Source organism: Mesocricetus auratus, unplaced genomic scaffold, assembly GCF_017639785.1.
Source record: "Mesocricetus auratus isolate SY011 unplaced genomic scaffold, BCM_Maur_2.0 Super-Scaffold_100676, whole genome shotgun sequence".
Classification (NCBI taxonomy): domain Eukaryota; kingdom Metazoa; phylum Chordata; class Mammalia; order Rodentia; family Cricetidae; genus Mesocricetus; species Mesocricetus auratus.
In genome coordinates, this window is record NW_024429266.1 from 22,105,227 (window position 1) to 22,128,418 (window position 23,192).

The 23,192-nt window shown below is 47.6% G+C and overlaps 2 protein-coding genes across 8 annotated transcripts in view; one reads left to right on the forward strand and one right to left on the reverse strand.

Annotated features, from left to right (window-relative positions):
* The window catches only part of CUNH1orf226 (chromosome unknown C1orf226 homolog), a 311,252-nt gene extending 294,022 nt beyond the window's left edge, over positions 1-17,230 (forward strand). For 5 of the 7 annotated variants that reach the window (XM_040737162.1, XM_040737160.1, XM_040737161.1 and 2 more), the window contains 2 exons: positions 12,597-12,924; positions 13,789-17,230. In XM_040737162.1, coding sequence (XP_040593096.1) covers positions 12,597-12,924; positions 13,789-14,284 — 824 coding nt within the window. In that variant the 3' untranslated portion in view covers positions 14,285-17,230. Of the gene's footprint in view, positions 1-6,877; positions 7,109-8,400; positions 9,511-12,596; positions 12,925-13,788 lie in introns of those variants that run through there. The other 2 variants (XM_040737167.1, XM_040737166.1) reach the window with 2 other exon arrangements.
* Spata46 (spermatogenesis associated 46) lies at positions 4,165-6,921 on the reverse strand. Its single transcript, XM_040737168.1, has 2 exons — positions 6,819-6,921; positions 4,165-4,755 (listed from the first exon to the last, which is right to left on the reverse strand). Exons 1-2 carry the CDS (start codon positions 6,919-6,921, stop codon positions 4,220-4,222), a joined length of 639 nt encoding a protein of 212 aa, XP_040593102.1. The 3' UTR covers positions 4,165-4,219.
* Positions 17,231-23,192: the final 5,962 nt, after the last annotated feature.

Consider the following 23,192-nt stretch of genomic DNA (forward strand, 5'->3'; position numbering starts at 1 on the left):
CTGTAGGCCAAACTGCAGTGTTGTCAGAGGGACAGTAACTAATGATGGAGTTGCCCAAATGGAGTTAAAGGGAATTATCATAGCTTTACAGCATTACTCCCTAGTGCATCAGGGTGTCCACAGTAATAGGATGGAGTGGTGTGCGTGCATGCGTGCGTGCGTGCGTGCGTGCGTGCGTGCGTGCGTGCGTGCGTGCGTGTGTGTGTGTGTGTGTGTGTGTGTGTGTGTGTGTGTAGGTCATGCTTTTGGACTTGTAAGAAGTGACTAGAAAGACCTCCAGATTGTTCCGATAAGCAATAGTGTTATATCCTTTCCCCACCCCGCATTTAGTTGAAGAGGTAGAATTCTGTTTTAGTTTTCTAATTAACCATTGGAGGAAGGTCCAGATACACAAGGAAGGAAGAACTTGAGGTGTGAGGTCCACAAAATTGAAGGAGCAGCTGGCAGGAATCAAGCTTGGATGAGTCTGTCTAACACACTCAGTCCCAGCCCAGGGTCCCTTGAGTCTAGGACGTTTGGATAGCTTTTGCCCATCTGAGAGAGTGGGTGGTCTGTTTCCTCAAGGCCTACTTCCTGCAAACAGGAGGTAAGGATTAAGTCAGAGACAAGTGGAGGTATGTGGACTGTGAGTGGAAAGGGTGGTGGGGGAATGAAGAAGTTTGTGGGGAAGACGGTGGTTTGGAAAGTAAGAGATGGAAGTGAAATGAAGAATTGGAGAGACTGGTTAATGGATGGGCGATGACTTGGGACTCATGTAAGACTTTTGCCCTTGATTTCTGCCTTCTTTGACCCTCCCCTTTCCCTGATTGCGGCCTTCACTGGAGAATTAATTCAGACCCAAACCTGTACACGTTTGGTATATGGCACTGGGACACCTAAAGAACAGATCTGGCGGTCTTATGGGGCCACCAGCCCTCCATGTAGGCCAATGGACAGGACAGGGAACGTTGCAGACCTGACCTGCCAGCAGCATCCTCCGCCTTCCCTGCTTCTTGCTCTGCTAACTCAACTCTGCCTTTCTCCTTCCTTCTACTCTGCCCTGTGTGGAGGACACACGGACACCAGGGCTTCCTTATTGAAGCCTACCCCAGGTGCCAGAAAGCTCTTGGGCATACAAGGCTTCGCAGCTGCAGAGGCAGGACAGGATTTCTCTGCACAGGATGGACTGCATATGGGAACTGAAATATATATTCCTTTCTATTCCTGCTTATATTGATGCTGTCTGTAAAAACCTTTCTGAGCCTCGCTCCTCTCAGCCGACCTTGTTTATGAGTTGTATTCCTTTATACTCTGCTTGACTGCTTTCCCAAACCCTCCCTCTCTCCCTCCCTCCCGCTAGACCTCTGCTTCCTATAATGGTTGTGTCATTAACTGTTGGATCAGCTCTCTGGGAAATGATCTGCTAATGTAAGTGCACTTACTCCCTGGATGTTGTCACTAGTTAGTGGCTTTTGCTAAATAAACCTTTCTTATTTCTAAAAGCTTTCCTATTGTCTCTACTTGCTTCTTCTAGTTAACCTGCTTCTTCTGTCCCCTTCCCTTCCACCCACTTCCTAAACCAGGTATCATCAGCTCTGGGACACAGTATAGGAAGAATTTATATTTCCTGGAGGAGAGGAGAAAAACTGATCCTTGGTTGCAAGACATATGGACCAGCCCTACAGGGTTAGACTGTCCACTGGAGTTAACTAGAAATAGATTTTGCTTCCCTGGGGTATATCTGACAGTGTCTGCATACTTCATCATTTCTCATGGCTAGGGGATGGATGCTTTGGCATATAGAGGGTGGAAATCAGGGATCCTACCATACATAGGTCAGCCTCAACAAAGGCCCAAGGCCTTTAAAACAGATTGCAGTCCCCCGGCCTACACCCAATTTTTCAGACTCCTCTGACCCCTGGTCTTTTCAGACTCCAGATACCATTAAAGTATGAGGGTAGTAGCAGTGGGTTTGGGGCATTAAGAATACTACTATGTCATTGTTGCTACCATAACTAAGATCAAGATTATACAATTTTGCTGATTCCTCGACTCAGTGTCTGGGATTTCTATTTGGCAGTTGCCCAAAAGGGCCCTTTCCAGCCAATCCATACAGAGAACAGAAGAGGCCCCTCCTCATATCTCCTCAGAAATATTGCAGAGACAAGGATTCACAGATCAATCCTGGCACATGGGGGTGTCAGCCTCATGAAGCAGCCTTTGCTTTCTGACTTCCAAAAGCCGGGACTTTTGGCTTTTTTGAAGGAAACTTGTTAAGTCTGGTGCTTTGTCAGACCCAGGCCAGAGGCAAGACCGGGAAGGCCATTAGCCAGGCTTATGTGCCTTCTGTTCTCTGACAGTGAAGTGCACTGAGTGTTTTCTCACCAGTACACTGGCGTGGTATACACCACATGCAGCATTCATGAGAGCATATGAGCTCGCTCTATAAAGTCTCTACGGAGAGTACAGAGCACCGCCCCAGGGCACAGAACAGTTTGCATTTTAGTGTGCTTTCTCCTCCCCCACACCTGTGCTGGTAGGAGCAGGTGTTCCTGGACACATTTTTCTATGTCCTAAAACGACATGGCGCACTCTCCTAGGTTATGGGGTTATGGTGGTACTTGGTACATTAAACACAAAATGAGGAAGGAGCCTTCCTGTCCCTAGAAGATACTAAACACCTGCCGGGTAGTAATGGGCACGTTATGGTTCCTTCTCTGCCCCTTGGCTGTTTGGGGCATGAGATGCTGAGGTCCTGAAATGGGGAGCATGGGGTTGGCAGAAGATTAGGAGCCAGTTCCCCAGGCAATGGTAAAACCAAGAGTGGCCTCTCCTGAGTATGCTTCTCGCTGTACCTGCTGGGTAGCCCTATCAAAGGGACATGACGCATAATGCACAACCACACATGCTAAGAGGCCGCCTTCCAGAGCTCAGTGGCTCTTCCAGTTAAGAACACAAGGTGCATGCTAGAAAGGCTCACCAGTCACATGTCTCCCTTGGGGGATAGTATCCAGGGGTGATGTCAGGGTTGCCTAGAGACCACCCAGCTTCTGAGGAACTAGCTTGTGACCTGCAAATCCCAGCTCTTAAGACTGACAGTCAGACACTGGATTCTTGCTTAGAAGGGAGGGCACAGAAAGAGCAATGAAAAGCAGGGCTTGATGAAGGGTCAGGGTTGCTCTCGTAGTATGTTAAGTGATAGGGATTTGAGCACAGCATTTCTCATGCTGTGGAAACATAAGAATCATGCATGATATTTTGACAACACAGTGACAGATAGAAGCAGCTCTGCTAAACCATAAAGTCAGGCTCCATAAAGGGTCACTATGTATCATGAGAAAAAGCAAAGGAGGGGCCAGCACACACTCACCACTCTTGGGGGAAGCGTGGACTAAGAGACAGTTGATGATAGTCAGTCCCTGAGGGGAAATGCCCCGTCATCTTTCTGCATCAGACTGGCAGAGAGGTTGCCCTGAAATGGAGTCAGGGTCAGGACTGTCCACCTGGTACCTTGTCTGGGGACAGAATGTAGCGTTATCACTTGATTACCTGCCTATTTCCACATGATTCAAAACAGCCATGGAAATATATCCTCCGGGTTAAGCATAATTGTCTGCTTCAGCAAGATATACCCACTCTGGGTCATAGTCACGGTACATGTGGTGGAGAAAATCCATCTTCCTTATGCTGGGAGTCACGTTGTCCTCTCCAGAGGTATAACTCCCTCAAACAGCTAATATCTAAGATGCCTTTTAAAATACAGGAATTCTTCCTCTGCCCATTGTTCCTAGCGTGGGCAAGAACTGATCCTATAGACCAGCACTCTGGAGCAGTGTTTTTACATCTTAACTGTTTCAGAGTCACCTTGGAGGCTGGATATGGCACAGCTGGCCAGGCTCTTGCCCCAGAGTTTCTGGCCAAGTAGGTCCACGTGTGTTCTAAGAGTTGTGTCTCTTATTGATTCCCAGAGGAGCCACCACTGCTAGTCTAGAGGATCTTGCTTTAATGGACACTTTGAGGATATTCTCAAACTTCAAGTATGATATTTATCTTGAGAGAGAGACAGAGACAGAGAGAGAGGTAGGTCTAGTATTGCTAGGCAATCACTAATTGAAGGTAATAAAAATTCACTGGGTACCAGGAAGAGCAGATGATGGAGGGTGACCAGACTTGACAAAAGAAGACTATGACTAACTTCAATTTATTGTCACCTCTCCAGAGGCAAAAGTAGGCTTCATCCCTATTTACCTGAGGTGTCAGCAGAATACTTGAAGGCCTGACAGCTGCCCAAGGAGAGCCTATCTACTGGCCGGGCCTTCTGTTCCTTGCCCCAGAGGGTTTTGAGCTTACGGTAGTACACCTTGCAACTGAAACCCTCCTTGAAGCCCCCCTTGATGTGACTCTTGAGGGAGTGCAGAGTGGGGTACATGCGGCAGCAGGCTGCACATTTGTAGCCGTTCTGTTGGGCTGGGTGCCACTTGGAAGCCATTATGATGTCCTGGGATGTAATAGACTCCAAACCGTGCTTGGATTTCTTGTTGGCCTCCCTGGGGTATGTATTCTCTTGGGAGGAGGAAGACGAGCAGACACTGTCAGCCACATCCTCAATAAGGCAATTGTCCCCTCTGCCCTCTTCCCAGTCCACCTCTGGGAATCCATAGGCCTCCAGGTGGCTCTCTTTGTCTGTGCATACGAAGTAGCTGTAAGGGGAAAACCAGGGTCGGTAGATGGTGCAGTTGCGCCTCAGCTGCTCCCCATTCTGGGTGTCCCCCAAGTCTGCAAAGGAAAGGGCAGGGTCTGAGTTTGGGCAGGGAAGAGTGAAGTGGCTGGATGGTGGCAGTCAAGAGAAGTAGACAGACAGTCAGCCATGACCTCAGGAGACCTGTGCTCCACCTTGATGGTGGCTGGGAAACCGCGGATGATGAGGGGACGGGAAGAACAGCCCAAGACAGTCATTCCTGCTGCATTCTTTTCCTACTGGTGAAAAGAGCCTTGGGATGTCTGCGCAGGAGGCAGACCTGCCCTGTGTAAAAGACACCTTGACTTCTGGCTCCTCTAAGGTTAGGCAAGGACTGGTAGACATCTGACACCTTAGAATCTTCCTGCCACCGAGGGTGTGACAACTTCCCCAGCCTCAGTACCTATTCTGATCCCTCCATAGACCTCTCAGACAGAAACTGGCTCGCCACGTGAGCTTGGCAGGAAGGAGTGAGGAGACAAGAAGCCATCGTGGGCCTGTGGGCCCCTACTAAATGAGGCATGGGTGAAGAAGCAGCGTGTGGCGATGGGTTTGCAGACACCCTTACCTTTAGGGGCACAGCCCCTGCCCCTCTTTAGCTTCTCACATATCCCTGCCCAGAACAGACGGAGGCCTCACCTGGTGAGGACACTTGGCTATGCACCCCATGCTGGAGACCATTGCTTTGGTACTGGAGTGGCAGGGCCTGAGCTGGGCTGGAAGCTTCCATGGTTACCTCTGTATTTACAGTGTCTGGGTTACAGAAGGAACCGTAGTGAGCTGAGCAAGATTGGGAGTCCTCTTCTGGGGATCCGCCAAAACATACTTTAGAGGCTCACCTTCTCAAAACTAATTCAAAACAGTGAACTCAAGCTGAACGCAAATAAGCAGGCCTGTTTTAGGTGATATCCCAGGGAGTCATAGATGGGGAAATTTCTTCAGACTTAAAAAAAAAAATGTCCTCTGGAAACCAGATAATAAGATTTGGCCAGGCATAGCAGTAAAGTCATGTCTAGCTTGATTAAAGCCTTGGTCTCCTTATTACTGAAGATGTCTCATGACACTTTTTTCCTCAACCCACCCCTCACCTGATGATCCTGCTTATCACACATGACTTTACTTTGTCAGGACTCTGGAACACAGGTTCCAGGATGGACTCTCCGATCACAGCCCACATAGGCAAGGTGCATGGTCCCTTTGAGAATGAGAAGCAGCAAGGCACATTCTCCCATGGAAACATGTCATCCCCTTAGGCAGATGTGTGGGCCCTTGCCGCATGTTGGACGCTGGAAATGGCTACTAAATCTCAGGTGATAAGTTCACTTAAGAAGAGTTTCCGGCCAACTAGGGTTGGGGATTAGTTCAGTGGGAAAACACTTGCCAAGCATGCATGAGGCTCTGGGTTTGATCTCCACCAGGTGGGTCTGGAGGAAAGTAGATCTGTCTTGACCCCACGACAATGGCTAAGCTTTTAGGAGGCAGCTTTTAAACTATTCTCTGTAGAGGCAAATGGATGTTTAGGAAAGCTCCCACAGCAGTATAGCTCAGTTCTGGTGTGCATGGGGACCTCTAGAGGGTCTTATTCTGAATCATTGGATCTGGGATGGAGGCCTGAGAAGCTGCCCTTCTCAGTTTCCATGTGATGCTCATATTCAGGAGCCAGGGTCACACTTCAGTTGCCAAGTCCTCACGTGCCTCCCGTTGTTCCTCCCTGTGTTCATCAGTTAGCCTACTTCTTGGCGCTAACTAATGTTTTGGGTTTTTTTCCTCCAGTTTAAGACCAAGTTAACAGGAGAACCTGCTCTTTCTGTAGACAAATCGCCACCTCGAGATTTCATGTAGAAGCTGGCTCTAGGGGAAAGAAAGGTGACAACAAATGCTTCTGCCATCTGTCCCTTGGCAGAAGTTATGAATCAGCAAGACTTGACCAGGAATGCTGTCTTTTGAAAACTTATGTTCTTCCCCCTATGTCATTTGGTTTTCTCGATCAACCATGATCCTGTAGGATGATCTGACAGGATCATGGTTTTTCAAACAAAACTCAAGAAGTTTAATGAACAGAATCCCACATCTTTTCAGTCCTAATGACTTCAGCATTTACCTGGCAAGCTGGAAGCAAGTGAGGATATAATATCAGGAAAAGCACTCAGGGCAGAGGAAGAGATTCGAGGTCTAGAGACGCTGAGAAGTGATAAGTTCTCCATGTTCTGACCACCACAAGGTTTGGAGGTCACACACCAGTTCCTGGGAGGCTGGCCAGATTGTCCGGGCAGTAAACATTCCAAAGGGAACCGACATCACAAGGTCCTGTGGTTCCGTTAACCAGGGAGTTTACGAATTTAAAAGATGGATGCAGTTTTTTTGTATACAAGACCTGTGCCTTTTGAAACCGTAACTACCTTTTTGTTTTCTGTTTAATTTAAAATGTTTAATCACTATGCAAAGAATTAGCTATCACTGTGGAATTTTTTAACAAAGTGTGATTTAGAAGATTTTTTCCTCCCTTCTCTTCTGAACTCTAACCTCCCAACCCCCACAACCTTTCATTTACATGTGTCCTTTTGTCCTTTCCTACTTTACTTAGCTTTTCTTTATATTACTTCTGGGTCTCTTTTTCTAGATTTTTGTCTGGCCTTACCCACATTTACACCCATCTATATATGTATCACAAACTAGAATCTGCACATGAAGAAAAGATGTCCAGGTTTTTAATCTTTTCGAGTTGGGTCGCCTTGTTTAATGTTATAATTTCCACAGACATTTAGGCTAATAAAACAGGGGACCTGGAAATAAATTGGCAAAGCTGTAACCATCTAGTTTTTGACAAAGGTATCAAAAGCATGCAGTGGGGAAAAGATAAATAGTGCTAGCAAAACTCCGTGTCCATCTGTGAAAGAATACAGTTAGGCCCATTTGCAACTGGAAATGTGAAACTGCTAGAGAAAACATAAGGAATGCACTTCAAGATTCTCGCTATAGAACTTTCTCAGCAGAACTCCAGTGACTCAGGAAATAGCATCAGGATGGAATTGCATGAAGCTAAAAAACCACTGCATAGCAAAATAAACTATCGATGGAGTGAACGGGTATCCCACAGAATGGAAGAAAGTCTCTGCCACCTACACTGCAGATGGGGGTAATGGCTGGATTTTTTTTTCTTGGCCGAGACTGCCCAGCCAGAAGGAAGAATATTGTAGAGCCATGGCAGTGGTATTGTTTGTCTTGTTTGTTCTTCATGAGTGTCATCTTTTCTGTGTTGACATCCCCATGTGTTCCGACCTCTGAGATCCCCTGTCCTCTGGGAGTGACCATCTTGCTTTTCTTCTCCCTTATTTTCCTGGCCTCTACCACTCAATGTTTTTGTTGTTTTGTTCTATGTGTAGTATTGTTTAGAGCAGGGATATATATGTATGTTTAGATCAGGAATATATATATATATATATGTATATATATACACGTACATACATACATACACTTTTGGGAAATAATTTCAATTTCTAAAATTTGCAAAACTTAAGATTAGTACAAAAACATCCATATACTGTGTAGCCAAGTTTTCCTGTTTTAACATTTTATCCCATTTGTGTTATCAGTTCCTCATATATTGTGTGTGTGTGTGTGTGTGTATGAAAGAGAGAGACAGAGACAGAGCGGGGGAGGGAGGGAGGGAGAAAGAGAGAGATTGGGGATGAAGGATGAAACCCAAGGCTTTTTGCATGCTGGGTAAAACACTCTACCACTGAGCAACATTCACAATCCCCAGTTCTTACTGTGTTTTGTTTTCTGAACTATCTGGAGGTAAGTTACCCTATATCCTTTTATATTGATCAGATACGGTTTCTAAAAGTTGGTGTTCTTTTAGGCAAGTGGCTCCCTCCATTCTATTGCGCTGATAAGACTGTGGACTCTGGGGCTGCCTCGTCTCTCTGCCTTCCTTTCCTCTGTAACAACCTGGTACCTTACTTAGTAGGATGTAAGATATGAATGGAAGGTGATTGTGAGCCTTGCAAGAGAAGATTTAGGTGTCCCTTATGAATCATCAAAGCCCGTCAACTTAGATACATAGATGCTTTGGATGTAAATGGTGAAGTCTTTACACTAGCTGCAAGGGCCAGTCCTGCTCTAAACTCCCAACTATGGCCATCCTGTAGAACATGTCTGAGCATTTATTCCCAGCTACTTGGACATTTGAAGGAGTAAGGGGACATAATTCCCCTCCTGTTCTCCCCCATGGTTGGTTTAGACTGCTAGAATGTTTACAATGTAAATTGAACTCTAATATTTTGGTGGCTCTAAGGTTATTGGCCATGTCATTTGGGTCACCATGGTCTTGGAGTCAGAATACATGATTTTGAATCCCCTTCTCCATCAGCTGTCTGTGTGGTGGGCAGCCTTGGCCACTTGACTTTTCCAGACTGTTCCTTTAGACTGAGAGTGTATGAATGAATGTGAGCTATATGCACAGGGTCCCAGGGACTTAGAAGTGTTTTTTATTACCAACTAGGTAGATAGAATTATTGTAAAGGGGACCCAGAATGTCAGGAGGAAAATTGGAAAGGCTGCAGTAGTGACTTGTTGAAAACATGACCCTGTTTTGATTTAGCTATTGGAGAGTTTGTGGGAACTTGGTCTTTCCATGGTTTGCTAAAAAAGTTGGCGGCACAGCCTTTTTCATGTTGTTGTTGCTGATGGCTCAAACAGGAGCTATCTCTCTCACAGTGATTGGTCACTACATAAATGTGTCTTTCTCTCATTTGTTCCCCACCTGCCTTTCGAGCCCTTTTCTCGGACAGGTAAGACCCCCTGTTCCCCGCTCTGCTTGAGTGTGTGCATGTTATGGGGTGCTTTTGGGAAGGCTTCCCTGCTGGCATCCGGTCCTCTTTCCCACCATCATCATGTCCTCTCAGTCACCAAGACTAGTCCTCGGACAGGGGACTGAGTGCGAGGGGCTCATTAGCAGGAAAGGGGTTCACTGTGGGGACAGCAGAGCCCAAGGCAATGTTTCCTAGTCTGAGCTCACAGGCCCTTGTAACCACTGCCACAGAGAGTGCTTGAGTGGTTTCTGAGACTGTAGTCACAAGTCTAGAAACAGCCCGAGTGATCTCTTTATACTGTCAGCCCATTGTTGAGATGTGGATATTTTTTAAGAGTTCACATAAAAGTCAAATTCAATTAAACTAATTTATTAAATGCTTATTGTTATGCAAGGCCTTATGGATAATAAAAGTACTCTAAGATTCCATAGCCCCTTTCAAGGGTCTTCCCGTTCTGTTAGATAAACCAGGTGTATTTCCCTGGAAAATTCAGGTAATGATAAAGCATATAACAGGCTCACTTTGAATTGCTGAGGAATTTAGAATCGTCCACAAACTATAATATGAAAAGTAGAGAAGTACAAAAATTCCAAATGAGGCATCATCTAGATTATTTGTTAAAGGTCTGCTTTGGAAGTAATAGGTACTCATGATTTACAAATCACATTGAGAGGCAGTTTTAATGTTTCCACTTTTAAAGATGAGTGTGCTTGCTTTGACAATGTAAAGAAACCCCCAGCGAAATACGAGGTCCAGGAAATAGTGGAGAACTTGCTGCTCCTAACACACACCTATGGAGCATTGCATACAATTCCTTTCTGGATGGTGTGGGGAAAGTATAGTGGAATTAGTTTCCAAATAACCGCTGCTAGCTTGCAGAGTGCCTAGGTAAATAAAATGAAAGGACTTGGATCATGATAGGCAAATTCTGCCATAAAGAATGATATGGTGAGACACACTAGTAAGAGAACAGTCAGGAGCAGCTGTGGAGTAGGCTGAGCGCTCTGCTGATGTGATATGTGCACATCTGGAGTCCAGGCAGCTTGGGACTTGTCCCAAATCCCTTGACATGTCCTTCCTACCACATAGTAATTTCCATCCCAAAAGACCTGAGGAGCTGCCAACTATATCCCATGAGAAAATGTGCCCGTTGGTCAAGGTTACTCAGAGGTGAAGACCATGGAAAAGTCTCCATGGGGACTCCACTCTTCTTCCCAGGGCTTTCTCCCTGCCACCCAGGGATCCTTCGAATACACGTTATCTAGGCCATTGATCCAACTGGGATTTCTCAACTCAAATCACAGAAAGTGAAGCATTCCCTCTGGCCTGGAACTCAGGAATGCAGGACAAGTGAGACTGACTCTGAAGACTTATCCTCAGGCGATCTTAGCAAAGGCTTACTGAGTTGGATAGACCCTTAGCAGACATATTGACAGTGAGAGCCCAGGGACCACATGCAACCTCTCTTTGTCCAGATAGACAACAAAGCTAGAACAATGGCCATGGACAACTAAGGCTCAAAGTCTGGCTCCTTTGATGATGTAGATGAATTTTCGGGGAGAACATGCATGACTAGGTGTCAAGATATCCTAATCAGGGTTACTACCACTGTGATGAAACACTATGACCAAAAGCAAGTTGAGGAGGAAAGGGTTTATTTAGCTCATGCTTTACACATCCATAGACCATCACTGAAGGAAGTCAGAACAGGAACTCATGCAGGGCAGGAACCTGGAGTCAGGGGCGGATGCAGAGGCCATTAAGGGTGCTGCTTGCTGACTTACTGCTTGTAACTTGTTCAGCCTGCTTTCTTATAGAATCTAGGACCACCAGCTCAGGGATGATACTACCCACAATGGGTCACTACTTGAGAAAATGCTCTACAGGCTTGCTTATAGCCTGTCTTAAGGAGACATTTTCCTTATTGAGGCTCCCTCCTCTCTGGTGATTCTAACCTGTATCAAGTTGACATAAAATTGTACAGCACTCGGTGTGAGAAGCCTAACACAGAGCTTGGAGCTTTTCAACAACAGGCTTCAGGGCTACCATCTTAGCCTTCATAATTTTCCTCTGGTGAAATAGATGTGGGCAGTTCACTTTAGACACTCATGGAGTACCTGCTATGTTCCAAGCCCAAGTTTGGTGTGAAAATACAATCACAGAGATATATGGAGTGAGGTCTCAGCCTTGGGAATGTTTGCCACCCAGTAAGCTAGCCCTCAAGCCAACTGTTCAACCCATACAAAGGACTATCTTCCATAGCGATTCCATTAGGAAAGAGCCCAAGACTGGGTTAGAAGGCCTGTGCTCTGATTCCAACTGATCAATAGCTAGTGTTGTGGTGTCAGGCCCACAGTTACTACTCTGAGCCTCTCCCTAGTCTAATGAGCTCCTCTAGTGGGATCTCATGGGGATGAGTGAGCAGGGGTTTGCTAGGACATTTGTGCGTCCCTGGAAGCAAGGCCCTGTGCATGTGACACACACTGGGTCTGATTGGCTGACTGCCTCTGTGTCCACAAGCTTACCTACTCTCCTAAGTTCCCCTCCAGAAGACCTTAGGAGCTGCTGGCTCATATTCTATGGAGAGAATGTGTCACACATGTGGCTTTCAGTAGGGATCTCCCAGCCCAGAACCCTTGTCCACCATGCCTGCAGCAGGCGGTGCTCCCATTGTTCCCTGAGAAAGAGTAAACATGTCATACTTCATTGTTTCATCCTCAGTTTCTCTCTGCTTCAAAGGGCCTCATGACCCCACAGCCAAAGAGGGCAAGGAGACTGGTTTAAAGGAATACTTCTTGACTTTTTATGACCGACTCTGTCACTGATTAACCAGGATGGGGAACAACTGAAATTTTTGGTCACATGTCCTGTCAACAACAAAAGAAAAAAAAAAGGAAAAGAAATATCCTGGAAAGTTTAAAAGCATCTTTTCTAGAAGCTTCCAAAACTTTGTGCCGTGATGAGCTTCGAGTGTATTATAAAACCAGGAAAGATGGATAACGAAGTGCAGGGTCCTACTCCCCTCCACACTTAGACGTCCCTCTCTCTCTTTTCTTTGTTCACAGTTGACCACAGCATGTTTGAGAATTTGAACACAGCCCTCACTCCAAAGCTCCAGGCTAGCCGTTCCTTCCCGCACCTGTCCAGATCTGTGGCCCCGAGCTCCATCACCCCTGGCTCTGCGGAGCCAGGGGGACCAGGACTGAGGGTGGGGAGCAGCCAGCACCTTAAGAACCTGGGCAGAGCCATGGGGGCCAAGGTCAATGACCTCCTAAGAAGAAAGGAGTCCTCAAGCCTGGGCAGTGTGGGTGTGATGGAAATTAACAAGACGGCTGGGGCCCAGCTGGCTGCTGGGGTAGATGTGGCCTGTGGATCCTGGCTGGAGGACAACAGGTGAGTCCTCCCCGCCACCCCGCTGACCCACCTGGAGAGGTAGGAACACTGACTACAGCACGTTCAGGAGAGAACAGACCAGGGAAGGGATGAGTAAGTCAAGAAAAGCTGAGATAGACCTGTGCTCATGAGAGCCCACTTCAGCCTCCATAACCAGAGATGCGCTTCCTGCCTGGGCGTTACGTTCTTAGCTCTGTTTCACACTGTAGCTCAGCCTAGCCTACAACCCGCTCTCCAGCCCAAGCAAGCTGCCCTCAAGGTCATAGCTATTCTCCTGTCTTGGCTTTCCTGGGAAGATAGGTGTGAACCACCATGCCAGGTTTAGATATAGCTCCATTTGCAAATGTCCCAAGTTCACAGAGGTGGCTGTGCCTCTCAGTATTTGGAACTGGATTCTGACCCTGGTGTCACTCAAACTCCTCTCATGGGTTCTGACGCCAGCCATCCCCGAGAGCTGCTGCTGTAGACCAAGTGCCTGAAGGAAGGGAGAAACCTGCCACAGCTACTTCTGTCCCTATCCAACAGCTACTTTCTGGGCCTCCATTCCAACTGTGCCAAGAGCTCATTTGCCTTTTAACGGGGCCCAGTATTTGGGATGACTGGGATCTTTCTCCAGCCTCACAGAGGCAGCACTTTGTGCCACTCTGAGCACTGAATGAGGAGGGGACAGCCCCATAGCTGCTTGTGCTAAAGTCACTGAGGTCTACACCCTAAATCCAGAACGAACTCTCAGAAGAAGCACTCACTGGGTGGGGGGGAAGGGGTGGCAAGCTGAAGAAGCAGCTGGAGTAGAGAATCGAGAATGTATATCGACTGGTGTCTCACCGTCCTAAAGCCTGAACGTTTATTGTCATGGTCTTGCAGGTCAGTCCAAGAAGCGTTCCCTCTGCTGGATCCTCCACCTCCCATAACCCGGAAGCGAACTCCTCGGGCCCTGAAGACCACCCAGGACATGCTGATTTCATCACAACCTGTCCTAAGCAGTCTAGAATATGGGACAGAATTGTCACCTGGGCAGGCCCAGGACTCTCCACCCATGGCTCAGCCTGTCTCTGCAGATAATTCACGACCAGAGTCTGCCATTGAAATGGGAGACAAGGGAGAGGCTCTGCCCAATGGGGAGGTGTCCTTGTTGGTACCTGACCTCATACACAAGAACAGCCAGGAGGAATCCAAGCTAAAGGTGACTGAGTGCAGAAAAGCCTCCTCCCCTGACCCCATTGAGAGGAATGGCCTCAGACTCACCTTGAGTCCCATCAGCCTGGCTGAGTCCTGGGAGAACAGCAGCCCACCTCCACGGGCACGGACCTCCAGTCTTGACAATGAGGGCCTTCACCCAGACCTGCTGTCCTTTGAGTAGTGTGTCTGTCTTCCCTGCTGAACACACTCTTCACTCTGTCCTTCACTGCACACAGGTTCTTTATCCCAGATGGCCACAGGTGGTCCCAGTTAAGGAATCTGCAGACTGGCAGAAGGATGCGTGTGACATCTCTGATCCCACTTCTCTGTAAGATCTGGCTGCTGTTCGAACTCATCCACCATCGGGCTTGTCCCAGCTTCCTACTGAATTATAGGGCCACCAGCCGAGGAGAATGGATCTGGCAGGAATTCTCTCTGCCTGTCTGATCAGATGCATATGCTGTCTGTTCTTTTATCCACCCACCCCCTCCTCCATCCCTTTTTCTATCCCTTTCCTCCATAGTGGTCCAAGGACTCCCTGCCTTAAAGGAAATACAGCTAGGGAAGAGTGATGGGTAGGTTTGGCTTGATGATGGAATCTTGCATGGAAAGCTACCCTCTAACACAGCCTCTAGGCCATGTGGACCTCTAACCACCACCTTTCCTCTGTTTCTTGGTTAGGGCCAGTGGAGGTGCTTCCCAGGCTTGGGACCTTGAGAGCTTCCTCAAAGGCTGAGCCAGCCTTGTCACCAGGGTTCCCAAGGTTTCCCCATCCAGTTAGATGCTCCCCTACCTCTCTGGATAGGCACTTAGCACAATGGTATAGGCAGTTGTGCTGGGGTTCCTGGCTGTGTGAGAGAAGGCAGGGGTAGGCAGGCCCCCACAGAAGCAGCAAAGAGTGTTCTGATATTCAAGAGGAGAGCTCGGGAACATGGAATGGTTGTACAGGAGCGGAGATCATAGAGAAGAGTAAAGTAGGGACTGAGAAGGGCATCACTGAGAATCAGAGCAGCTTCTCGGGCCACTCCACACCAAGAACTAGGCAGTGCTGGCGGCCTGGGAGCAGTATGTGTGAGAGCCAGGGTGTAGCATGTGAGAGACTGGAATGTGATGAGGACTGTGGAGACAGTGCAGTTGTCGCTGAGTGAGAGGGCTTCTTTGTGTTTGTACTGAGGTTGCCTGAATTCCCCGCAGCCCCAGGCCTGCCCAGAGATACCTGAGCCTCTGTGCTTTATCCACATAACAGAGATCTTCCTCTGCCTCTGCTGTCGGGACCAGTGTAAGGAACCAGCAAGGCTTATCAACCCTTGATCAGCTCCTGCCTTCCAGGTTAACTTGCTTTGTCTTCCTTTCTCCCTCCAGGAGCCCTATCATGCTGTCTTCCTGTGACCAGGAGACTCTGTAGTGATCCTGGCCACAAGAATCTTTGTAGTCGGAAGAGGACATCCCTATTGTCAAATAAGGAGGTCAGAGCCCCACAAGGAGGCTGGGGATGGTGCCTCCAGCCAGGGCAGGCCATGTAGCAGTCATCTGCTCTACTTCCCGTGGTCCTCCCTTTTCTGCTTGCCTGACTTCCCATCTGTGAGACTGGGGCACACAGGTCTCACTTGTCTGTTCAGCATCACCAATGTGCTGCCCTCCTCCCAACCAGCAGATAGCTGAGCTAACTCCTGAGAACCAGAATGGGAGGCCTCAGCGGGATCTCTGGGATGAGGTTTCCCTCTCATACCCTTGCTTAAGCAGCCGTATGGCTTCAGCCATCTCTGCCCTCCAACCCTCCTCTCTTGCCCCGTCTTCCATTGTCATGAAGGCAGGAGCTCATCCCATGCTTCCTGCATAGTCCTGTCTCTTCCTCTCAGAGACACTCCATGCAGCTAGGCATCTGAAGGCCCTGGTGGAGTACACAGGACTGTTAGCACATATGTAGCACATGTGCCTTGCTCCAAGAACATCCTAAGGATGTGACATCTGACCCTGGAGTCAGAGAAGTCCTTAGGATTAGCATTTGAGCATCTACGAATTTTTCCATGAGTGATTTGTGATATTACCCAAAACAAAGAGTTCAGGCTCTAGGGGTGGAAAGTCTCAGCATACACTAGAGCATATGTTTAGTGTGACCTGAGCTCTGCATACCAGAATCGTGGTCTACCCCGCCCCATGGGATACTCAGCCAGTGGCTGCCCTCTGGGGCTGCTCCTTCCCTAAGGTGCCTAAGTGATATGGTTGCCTAAGATCAACAATATGAAGCTTAACTTGCTTAAGCACCCAGGATACTGCTAGAGTCCTGGCCCACAGGCCCAGGATTAGCCAAAAGACTCCATCATATTGCCCAAGGACCCCTGAAAAGGAAACTTCTGAGTACTTTAAACTTAGACTTGATCTTGAACTGGGTGCCATGAATGCCTACATCAACTCCTAGGGTCTTGGCCATCTCCCTACTACGGAAGTGATGCTGCTACCTCAAGAGGTCCTCTGAGACTGAGCCTTGTCTTAGATGCTGCAGATATTGCCTGGTGCTAGGGGTTAAGTGCTTCCCAGGGGCCAGCAGGAACAAATCCTCTTGAGAGCTTTGACTTACATCAGTTCTTCCATATAGTGCCCCAGCAGACTCAGTGACCATGTCAGCAGTCTGCATTGTAGCATGGCAGCCTTACCAATGAACCAAGATCCTCTGGGGACCTAGTCCTTGGGTAGTTTGATCTACATGGAGTGGGAGGGGGCAGGCTAATGGGGAGAAATGAAGGATCTAACTTCTATGTTTGAAGAAGGTGGGGCCTTGGAACCTTTGTCTCCCCACTCCTTTCCAGCTTCATTGTATACCCCTGTTCAGCCCATAGCCTTACTCTGATAGATCACAATGTAAGTTTCCAGAAGCCTGGAAAGAGGGTGTCTCCTCCCCTGTCCCAGCCCACACTTCTTTCTAGAAATGTACCTGTGAATGTTCTGTATCTGGGAGATATGAAGACATGTGTTTTTAACCCATCATCTTTTACAGAACAAGTTTTGTCTCTGTTTGGAAGAACAAGATTATAGTTCTATTCTGAGTATTTTTTAGAGAGCTCATATTTATATTTTTAGAGATTTTTCTTGTAGAAGGAAATTGCATAATAAAATGATAATGTGTTTTGCTGGCTTGTCTTTTTTTCCTCTTCACTGGTAGAAAATTCTGGAGTCCTGGGCTCCTGTAGGCTCCCTGGGTAGGTGCAGAGCCATGATATTTTGCTTTGCAGACCTGCAAGACTGAGGAATGAGGGAGCTGGAAGGGAAGAGGAAGAGGGTTACTGCAAACAAACCTCCAACTTGAGACTGTTAGACTAATGAGGACCAGTTAGGATGGAGCGACTTTCTTTTATGCCACTGATTGGCTGACTGCTGTGAGGGTCTCCATCTGTGACTTTCTGGACCATGAACATATTGTGTATATGTCCAGCCTTCCCTGGGGGGAAGCTGTAAGGCAGCACAAATGCCCATTGAATCTTTGAAGATCTTACACAACCTGCTTCCATCACAAAGGGATGGAACAGCATGTTCTTGTGTACACTCTTCCCTCAGGGACCAGAGCAGCTCCCTCACAGAGAATTAGCATCAGTGGCTACCAGAAAAATACTCAAAGCTGTTAACTTTATGGAAATTGCTCTCCCATGGCTGCTGTGGGCTGGGACAGCCCTTGATGTCATTTGCTGATGTCAATGAACAAGAGTTGGTATGGAGTCCCTTTCCCATTACTGCTGTTGGATTTCAGGTCCAGAGGAGTCATGTTCTAGAACAGCAGTTCTCAACCTGTGGGTCTTGACTCTTTGGGGCTGAATGACCATTTCACAAGGGGTCACCTAAGACCATCAGAAAAATGGATGCTTTTATTATCGTTAATAACAGTAGAAAATTACAGTTATGAAATGTAAATGAAAATAATCTTATGGTTAGAGTCACCACAACATGAAGTACTGTATTAAAAGGGTCACAGCATTAGGAAGATTGGGAATCATTACTCTAGAGAGTCAAGTCTTTGACTTCCTCAAAGGGAGGAATGTAGAGAGGAAACAGGAAGGGAGGAAAAGGGGCTTCCATTGTGTTCACACAAGCTATTCACATTACCACAGGGAGAAGATGGGGGCCCTTCTGTCTAGATCTTTCTCTGCCATGACTAAACCTGGGTTTGGAGTCTATAGTCCAGTATGCAGAGGCTCCCTGATTCTGTGTCAGGAGCATCTCTACATGAGGTGAAGGCTTTGACCTTTTCTGCATCTCCTTCAGTTTTCCCAGAGGTGGCAAAGAAGAGAGAAACTGGGCTTTCTAAGCTAGCTTGCTTGTCCCGCTGTGGGGCACAGCTATGTTATTCCGAGAAAGCCCAAGTAACACAAAAACCAACCCAGCGGTATCCCATGCATGAGAAAAATGCATTGAAAATGCTTACAATAGCAACGTTTTCCTTCAAGCGTGCGCTCCAGTGACCATTCTTTAGGCGACCTCTCCCATTGGATGGCTTTGGGATCTGCTTCTGTCATCAATTCAGGTGTGAAATGTGCCTGTTATATGCGCCTCTTTCCCACCACTGTGACAAACTATTTCTGGTTTGGGTATTTTGGTTGTTTTTGTTTTGTTTTGCCTGCAGTCAAATATGCAGAAATGGTTACCAAAAAGTTTTTAGGGAAACTTTTGAAGTGTAGAAGTGGGTGTGCACATGGCCCTATTTCAATGCTGTCTTCTAAGCTGAGCCACTGGTCTAGAAACTAGAGGGACAAAGATTGCATGTTTACTCAGACACTGGAGGTGAGTGATGCAGGGTCCTCTCCGTTAGCAGTGGGTGAGGATGCTATGCCTTCCCTGTAGGTGTTACGCCAATACGATGTCTTGGAGCATGGCAGAACCACCCAAAGCAGGCCACTTAGTTTCAACTATAAGAATGTCCATTTCCTCTGGGTTTACAGCAATTGTTAAGGGACACTGACGATCTACTGGAGTCCACTGAGAGCTCTACTTTGTTCCCAGGGTCGGTGCGATGTTGGTGGAGAACCCAGCTGATACTCAAATGTAATGGAATTAGCACTTCTAGACAGCCCCAGATGCTGTCCCAAACTCAGAGAATTCCTTCTTGGTCAGTTCGCTCACCAATTTTGGAATCCCTCTGAGGTATGTGAATGCTGAGAATGCAGAGGAGCTTGGCTTCATTGTCTCTTCACCGTCCCTGCCATCCCACACCTCTGAGTTTCCCTGGCCGGAAGGATTATCTTTGAGAGTTGGGCCCTGGGGGATCCCTTAGGCTTCCCTCAGCAGTGCTCCCCACAAGGCCCTCCCAGGTGTAGGGTATCATGTGGAGCACCCCCACCATGACTCCCGGGAGTAGGGACAAGGACAGACATCTCCTGTGTTGTCCTGAGACTCTCTACCTCCTTAAGGGTAAGTGGCACATCTGCTTTCCATCTCCCAAGAAAGTTCATTTTGGAAACTTCCAGCTGACCGGTGAAAGCAGAGAGCCTTCCTGCCTGCTGCCATTTGCAGCAGGGGCATGTGATGAAAGCCCAGACTTGCCACCACAGACTTCCTACTAATGAGAAAATTCCTCCACCTTCTGTATCTAGGGACCGACCCTCTTGAGACACAAGTCTTTGTGTCCAGCTTATCTCCAGCTGCTGCCATGATGAATAGCCCAGCCCAAGAGGGCCTGGGCAGCTCTACCCCCAGGAAACTTGGTTATTAATACAGACAGGGAAACGGTCCTGAAGAAATATCTAAGGACCAACTTGAATACAGCAGACTGCATTCTCTCTCGTGGGAGTTGCTTGAGATTTATGTTGGTTACGTGGCGCGGGAAACATGGCCTGTGTTTTCCTTTGCTAGAGGAGAAGAAAAAGGCCTACAAATAAAACCCAGCAACAAATATAGACCCCCCTCCTTTTTCTGTTTCAACAGTGAGCTGTTTTCAGAGCCATCTGCTTAGCTACCTCCTTTCTTAAAATGTCCCTCTGTTTGCCACCTCTGTCCTAAGCTTGCGCTTCTTATGTAATTCTGCTTGGCTCAATGTGATGTTTGGGCACATCCAAGTGTTCAGCCCACACTGTGGGCCACCTCACAACTCCCCAGGAGGTTTGGGATTGTCCCAGCCACTGGAGGGTAGTAAAGGGACTTCTGTGGCAGAGGGAAGGAAATCCCAACAGCCCTGTTAAGGGCTTGAGATTCAGGCACCTTTAGTGAGTCCCCTGCACCTGCAATGGCACCCAGTCTTACATCACTCTTCCATGGGACCTCCTGGTTCCGGGTAAACTCTGTTCCGATTAGCCTTCCTGGAGCTGTATCTTTTAGAGATGCGGTCAATAACTGCATCTGTGGGAGGTGATTGTGTGCATTACAGCTCAACTCAAAGAGTGGGCCCAGGGGCCTTGGCCAGGCCTCTCCCTTGGCAGCTGGTGACTGTGGGTAGTATACACTGTGACCAGGCCCGAGGCCTTGCTGTGAAGCCAGGAGTGGGCTGTCAGATGGTCCTCTGTACTCAAGATCTTTCTTTGCCCGGGTTCCTTCCAGGTTCATATGCCACCACTCCATCTCTGCCTCGGAACCCTAAATGCCCAGAATTGCTTCTCTGCTTCTGTTTCAGGTTTGTTGTTTGTTTGTTTGTTTTTGTTTTGAGAGGGGGCTTCACTACCTAGTCTAGGCTAGGTTTGAACTTGCAGTCCTCCCGAGGGTTATAGGTGCTCACCACCACAGCTGCCTCATCGAATCTTATACCTTCCTTTCCTCTGATCTGGTCAGGTAATTTATCCTTCACATCTCCACTAGTGCTTTCCCCTTCCCCTTCCTCTAGGCTTGCATTCCAAGCCAGGCTGAACTTAACCTTCCCAAATAGTGCCAACAGCTGAGGACCAAGTATTTAAACATGGGGAACGTTTACAGTCAAAGCACAACACGCCCCACCTCACCCCCCTCCTCTCCCACAGCACCCCACATTTTTCATCATGTGGCACATGTGGTTTGCAGAGCAGTGCAGACTTCTGAGTCTGTCCGCAAGTCTCTAAGCACTTTGAGGCAAGGGGTCATACCACATTCATGTATAACTCCTCGGTTCCCCCACAGCACCTGGCAGGTTGCGGCGACTTGGAAAAGATGAACTGAACTCCAGAAACTTGTAACGTGATTGTGTGGGGCACATAGACAAGCTTACCTAGGTTTAGAATAGATCCACGCTGCTGCTTCAGGCTGTCTGTCTTTCTCAGTGTGTCTGTCTGGGGCAGCCTTTCTGGGCCTGGTTAGTCACTGCACAGGGGACTATGGGAGACCATGCTTAAAATGGAGACAGACTAATGGGCCAGTAAGCAGCTCATTTGTGTCCATTCAGAGCCTTCATTAACTCCGCTCCCAGGATGGGCAGGTGCCACCTGGCCACAGAGCCCAGCAGTGTGCTGATACTCGGTCTAATGCAGGAATGCTAGGCACCCGCTGATGCTTGCACCCCTGAGCTCTCATACTCTAGGCATTCATGGCACTTAATGGTATTCGCAACGCTTCTGCGTAGTCCAGTATTGTCCTCGTCAGTTTGCACACATCATCTCATTTGCCTTTCTTAGGAACGCTCTACAGGCCATCTTAGTAAAGCCATTTTTTGGGCACATAGTCTTTTACTATGTTCCAAAAAATCCACACATATGATCCCATTAATTCTCATGTCTTGAAAGGAGGTATCTCAACAGCATCAAGAGGGCAGGGTGGGGGTAGGGGAGGGGTGGACCTTACAACTGATTAAGAGCAGGATGAGCCCCAAAGGCCACGGTTGTCAGACTGGGAGCAGCCCCTCCCTGCCACCCACAGTTCTGTGTGCTTCCGTCACACCAGCTAATAAACAAGTTCGGTAACTAGCCACGGCCCAGAAATATCTTTTTTTAGTTTGTCCTTCTCCAAGGATAAATGCAGTTTCCCTGAACGCTGAATATTTATTCAGAATGGGAATTTACAGACCCTTTCCTCGGCCCCTCGTTTTCCAGAGGAGGAAACCGCAGACTGCACTTTTAAAACAGTGCTAGGAAAGAGTCTCGGGCAATCCCCACAGAAGCCTTTTGCAGTAAGGGCCCTTATCCTTGTTTTCTAGGTATCTCAGATCAAAGTCCATGTCCATCAGTAACAAAGCTAGTGTTGGTCTCCAAAAAACCATTCATTCTTTCTTTAAAAAATATTGGTATTGTATGTGCATTGCTGTTCTGCCTGCATGTATGTCTCTGTGAGGGTGTTGGATGCCCTGGAATCCAGACAATTGTGAGCCACCACTGGTTGCTGAGAATTGAACCCGGTCCTCTAGAAGAGCAGCCAGTGCTCTCAACCACTGAGCCATCTCTCCAGCCCCAAAACATTTATTCTTAAGGGCGTTAGTAAGGACCCACTCTGAAATGCAAGTGTTTCCAGTTGCAGAAGAGTGATGGGAATCTAGAGGCAGGGGTGCTTAGGCACTTATCTGGTTATCGACCCTGGAGTTATTTAACTAAGTGCTGAGTTCTGCTTGGTAAATACCTGCCAAAGAAATCGTTCAGGTTTTGCAGCTACCATGGTTACTCAACAGTGCTTCACACACACACACACACACACACACACACACACACACACACACACACACAAACCCAAAACAAAACAAAACAAAAATCCTTATGGCACTCATTTTCTTGATGACTGGCTGACCCCTTGTGGATCGACATAGGATTGCAGCACTTCATCCCTTCCATGACAAAAAAATGGCATTAATAAATGCTGCCCTCTGCCTAGAGTTATATTTATGCTAAGTTCGTTTGTCTTCACGTAAGATGTTTGTGGAGGAAAAATAAAGGTGATGACACTTCCTAACTAGACATTCTAGATAGAGAGATAAAATAACAGGGAAGAAAATCTTTGAGTAAAAGTGTGGAGCCTGGGATGGTCATGCTCTCCTGTAATGCCTACATGAGGCAATCTGGAATTTGAGGCCAGCTTGGGCCACCTAGCAATTTCCAGGGCAGCCTCAGCTACGCAGTGATGGCCTGTTGATCAACACTGAGGGTCTCCAAAAGTTTTGAGATCCTGAGAATCAAATGATGTAGAGTTTGGAACAAAAAACAGAGAGGAAGAATGTTTTT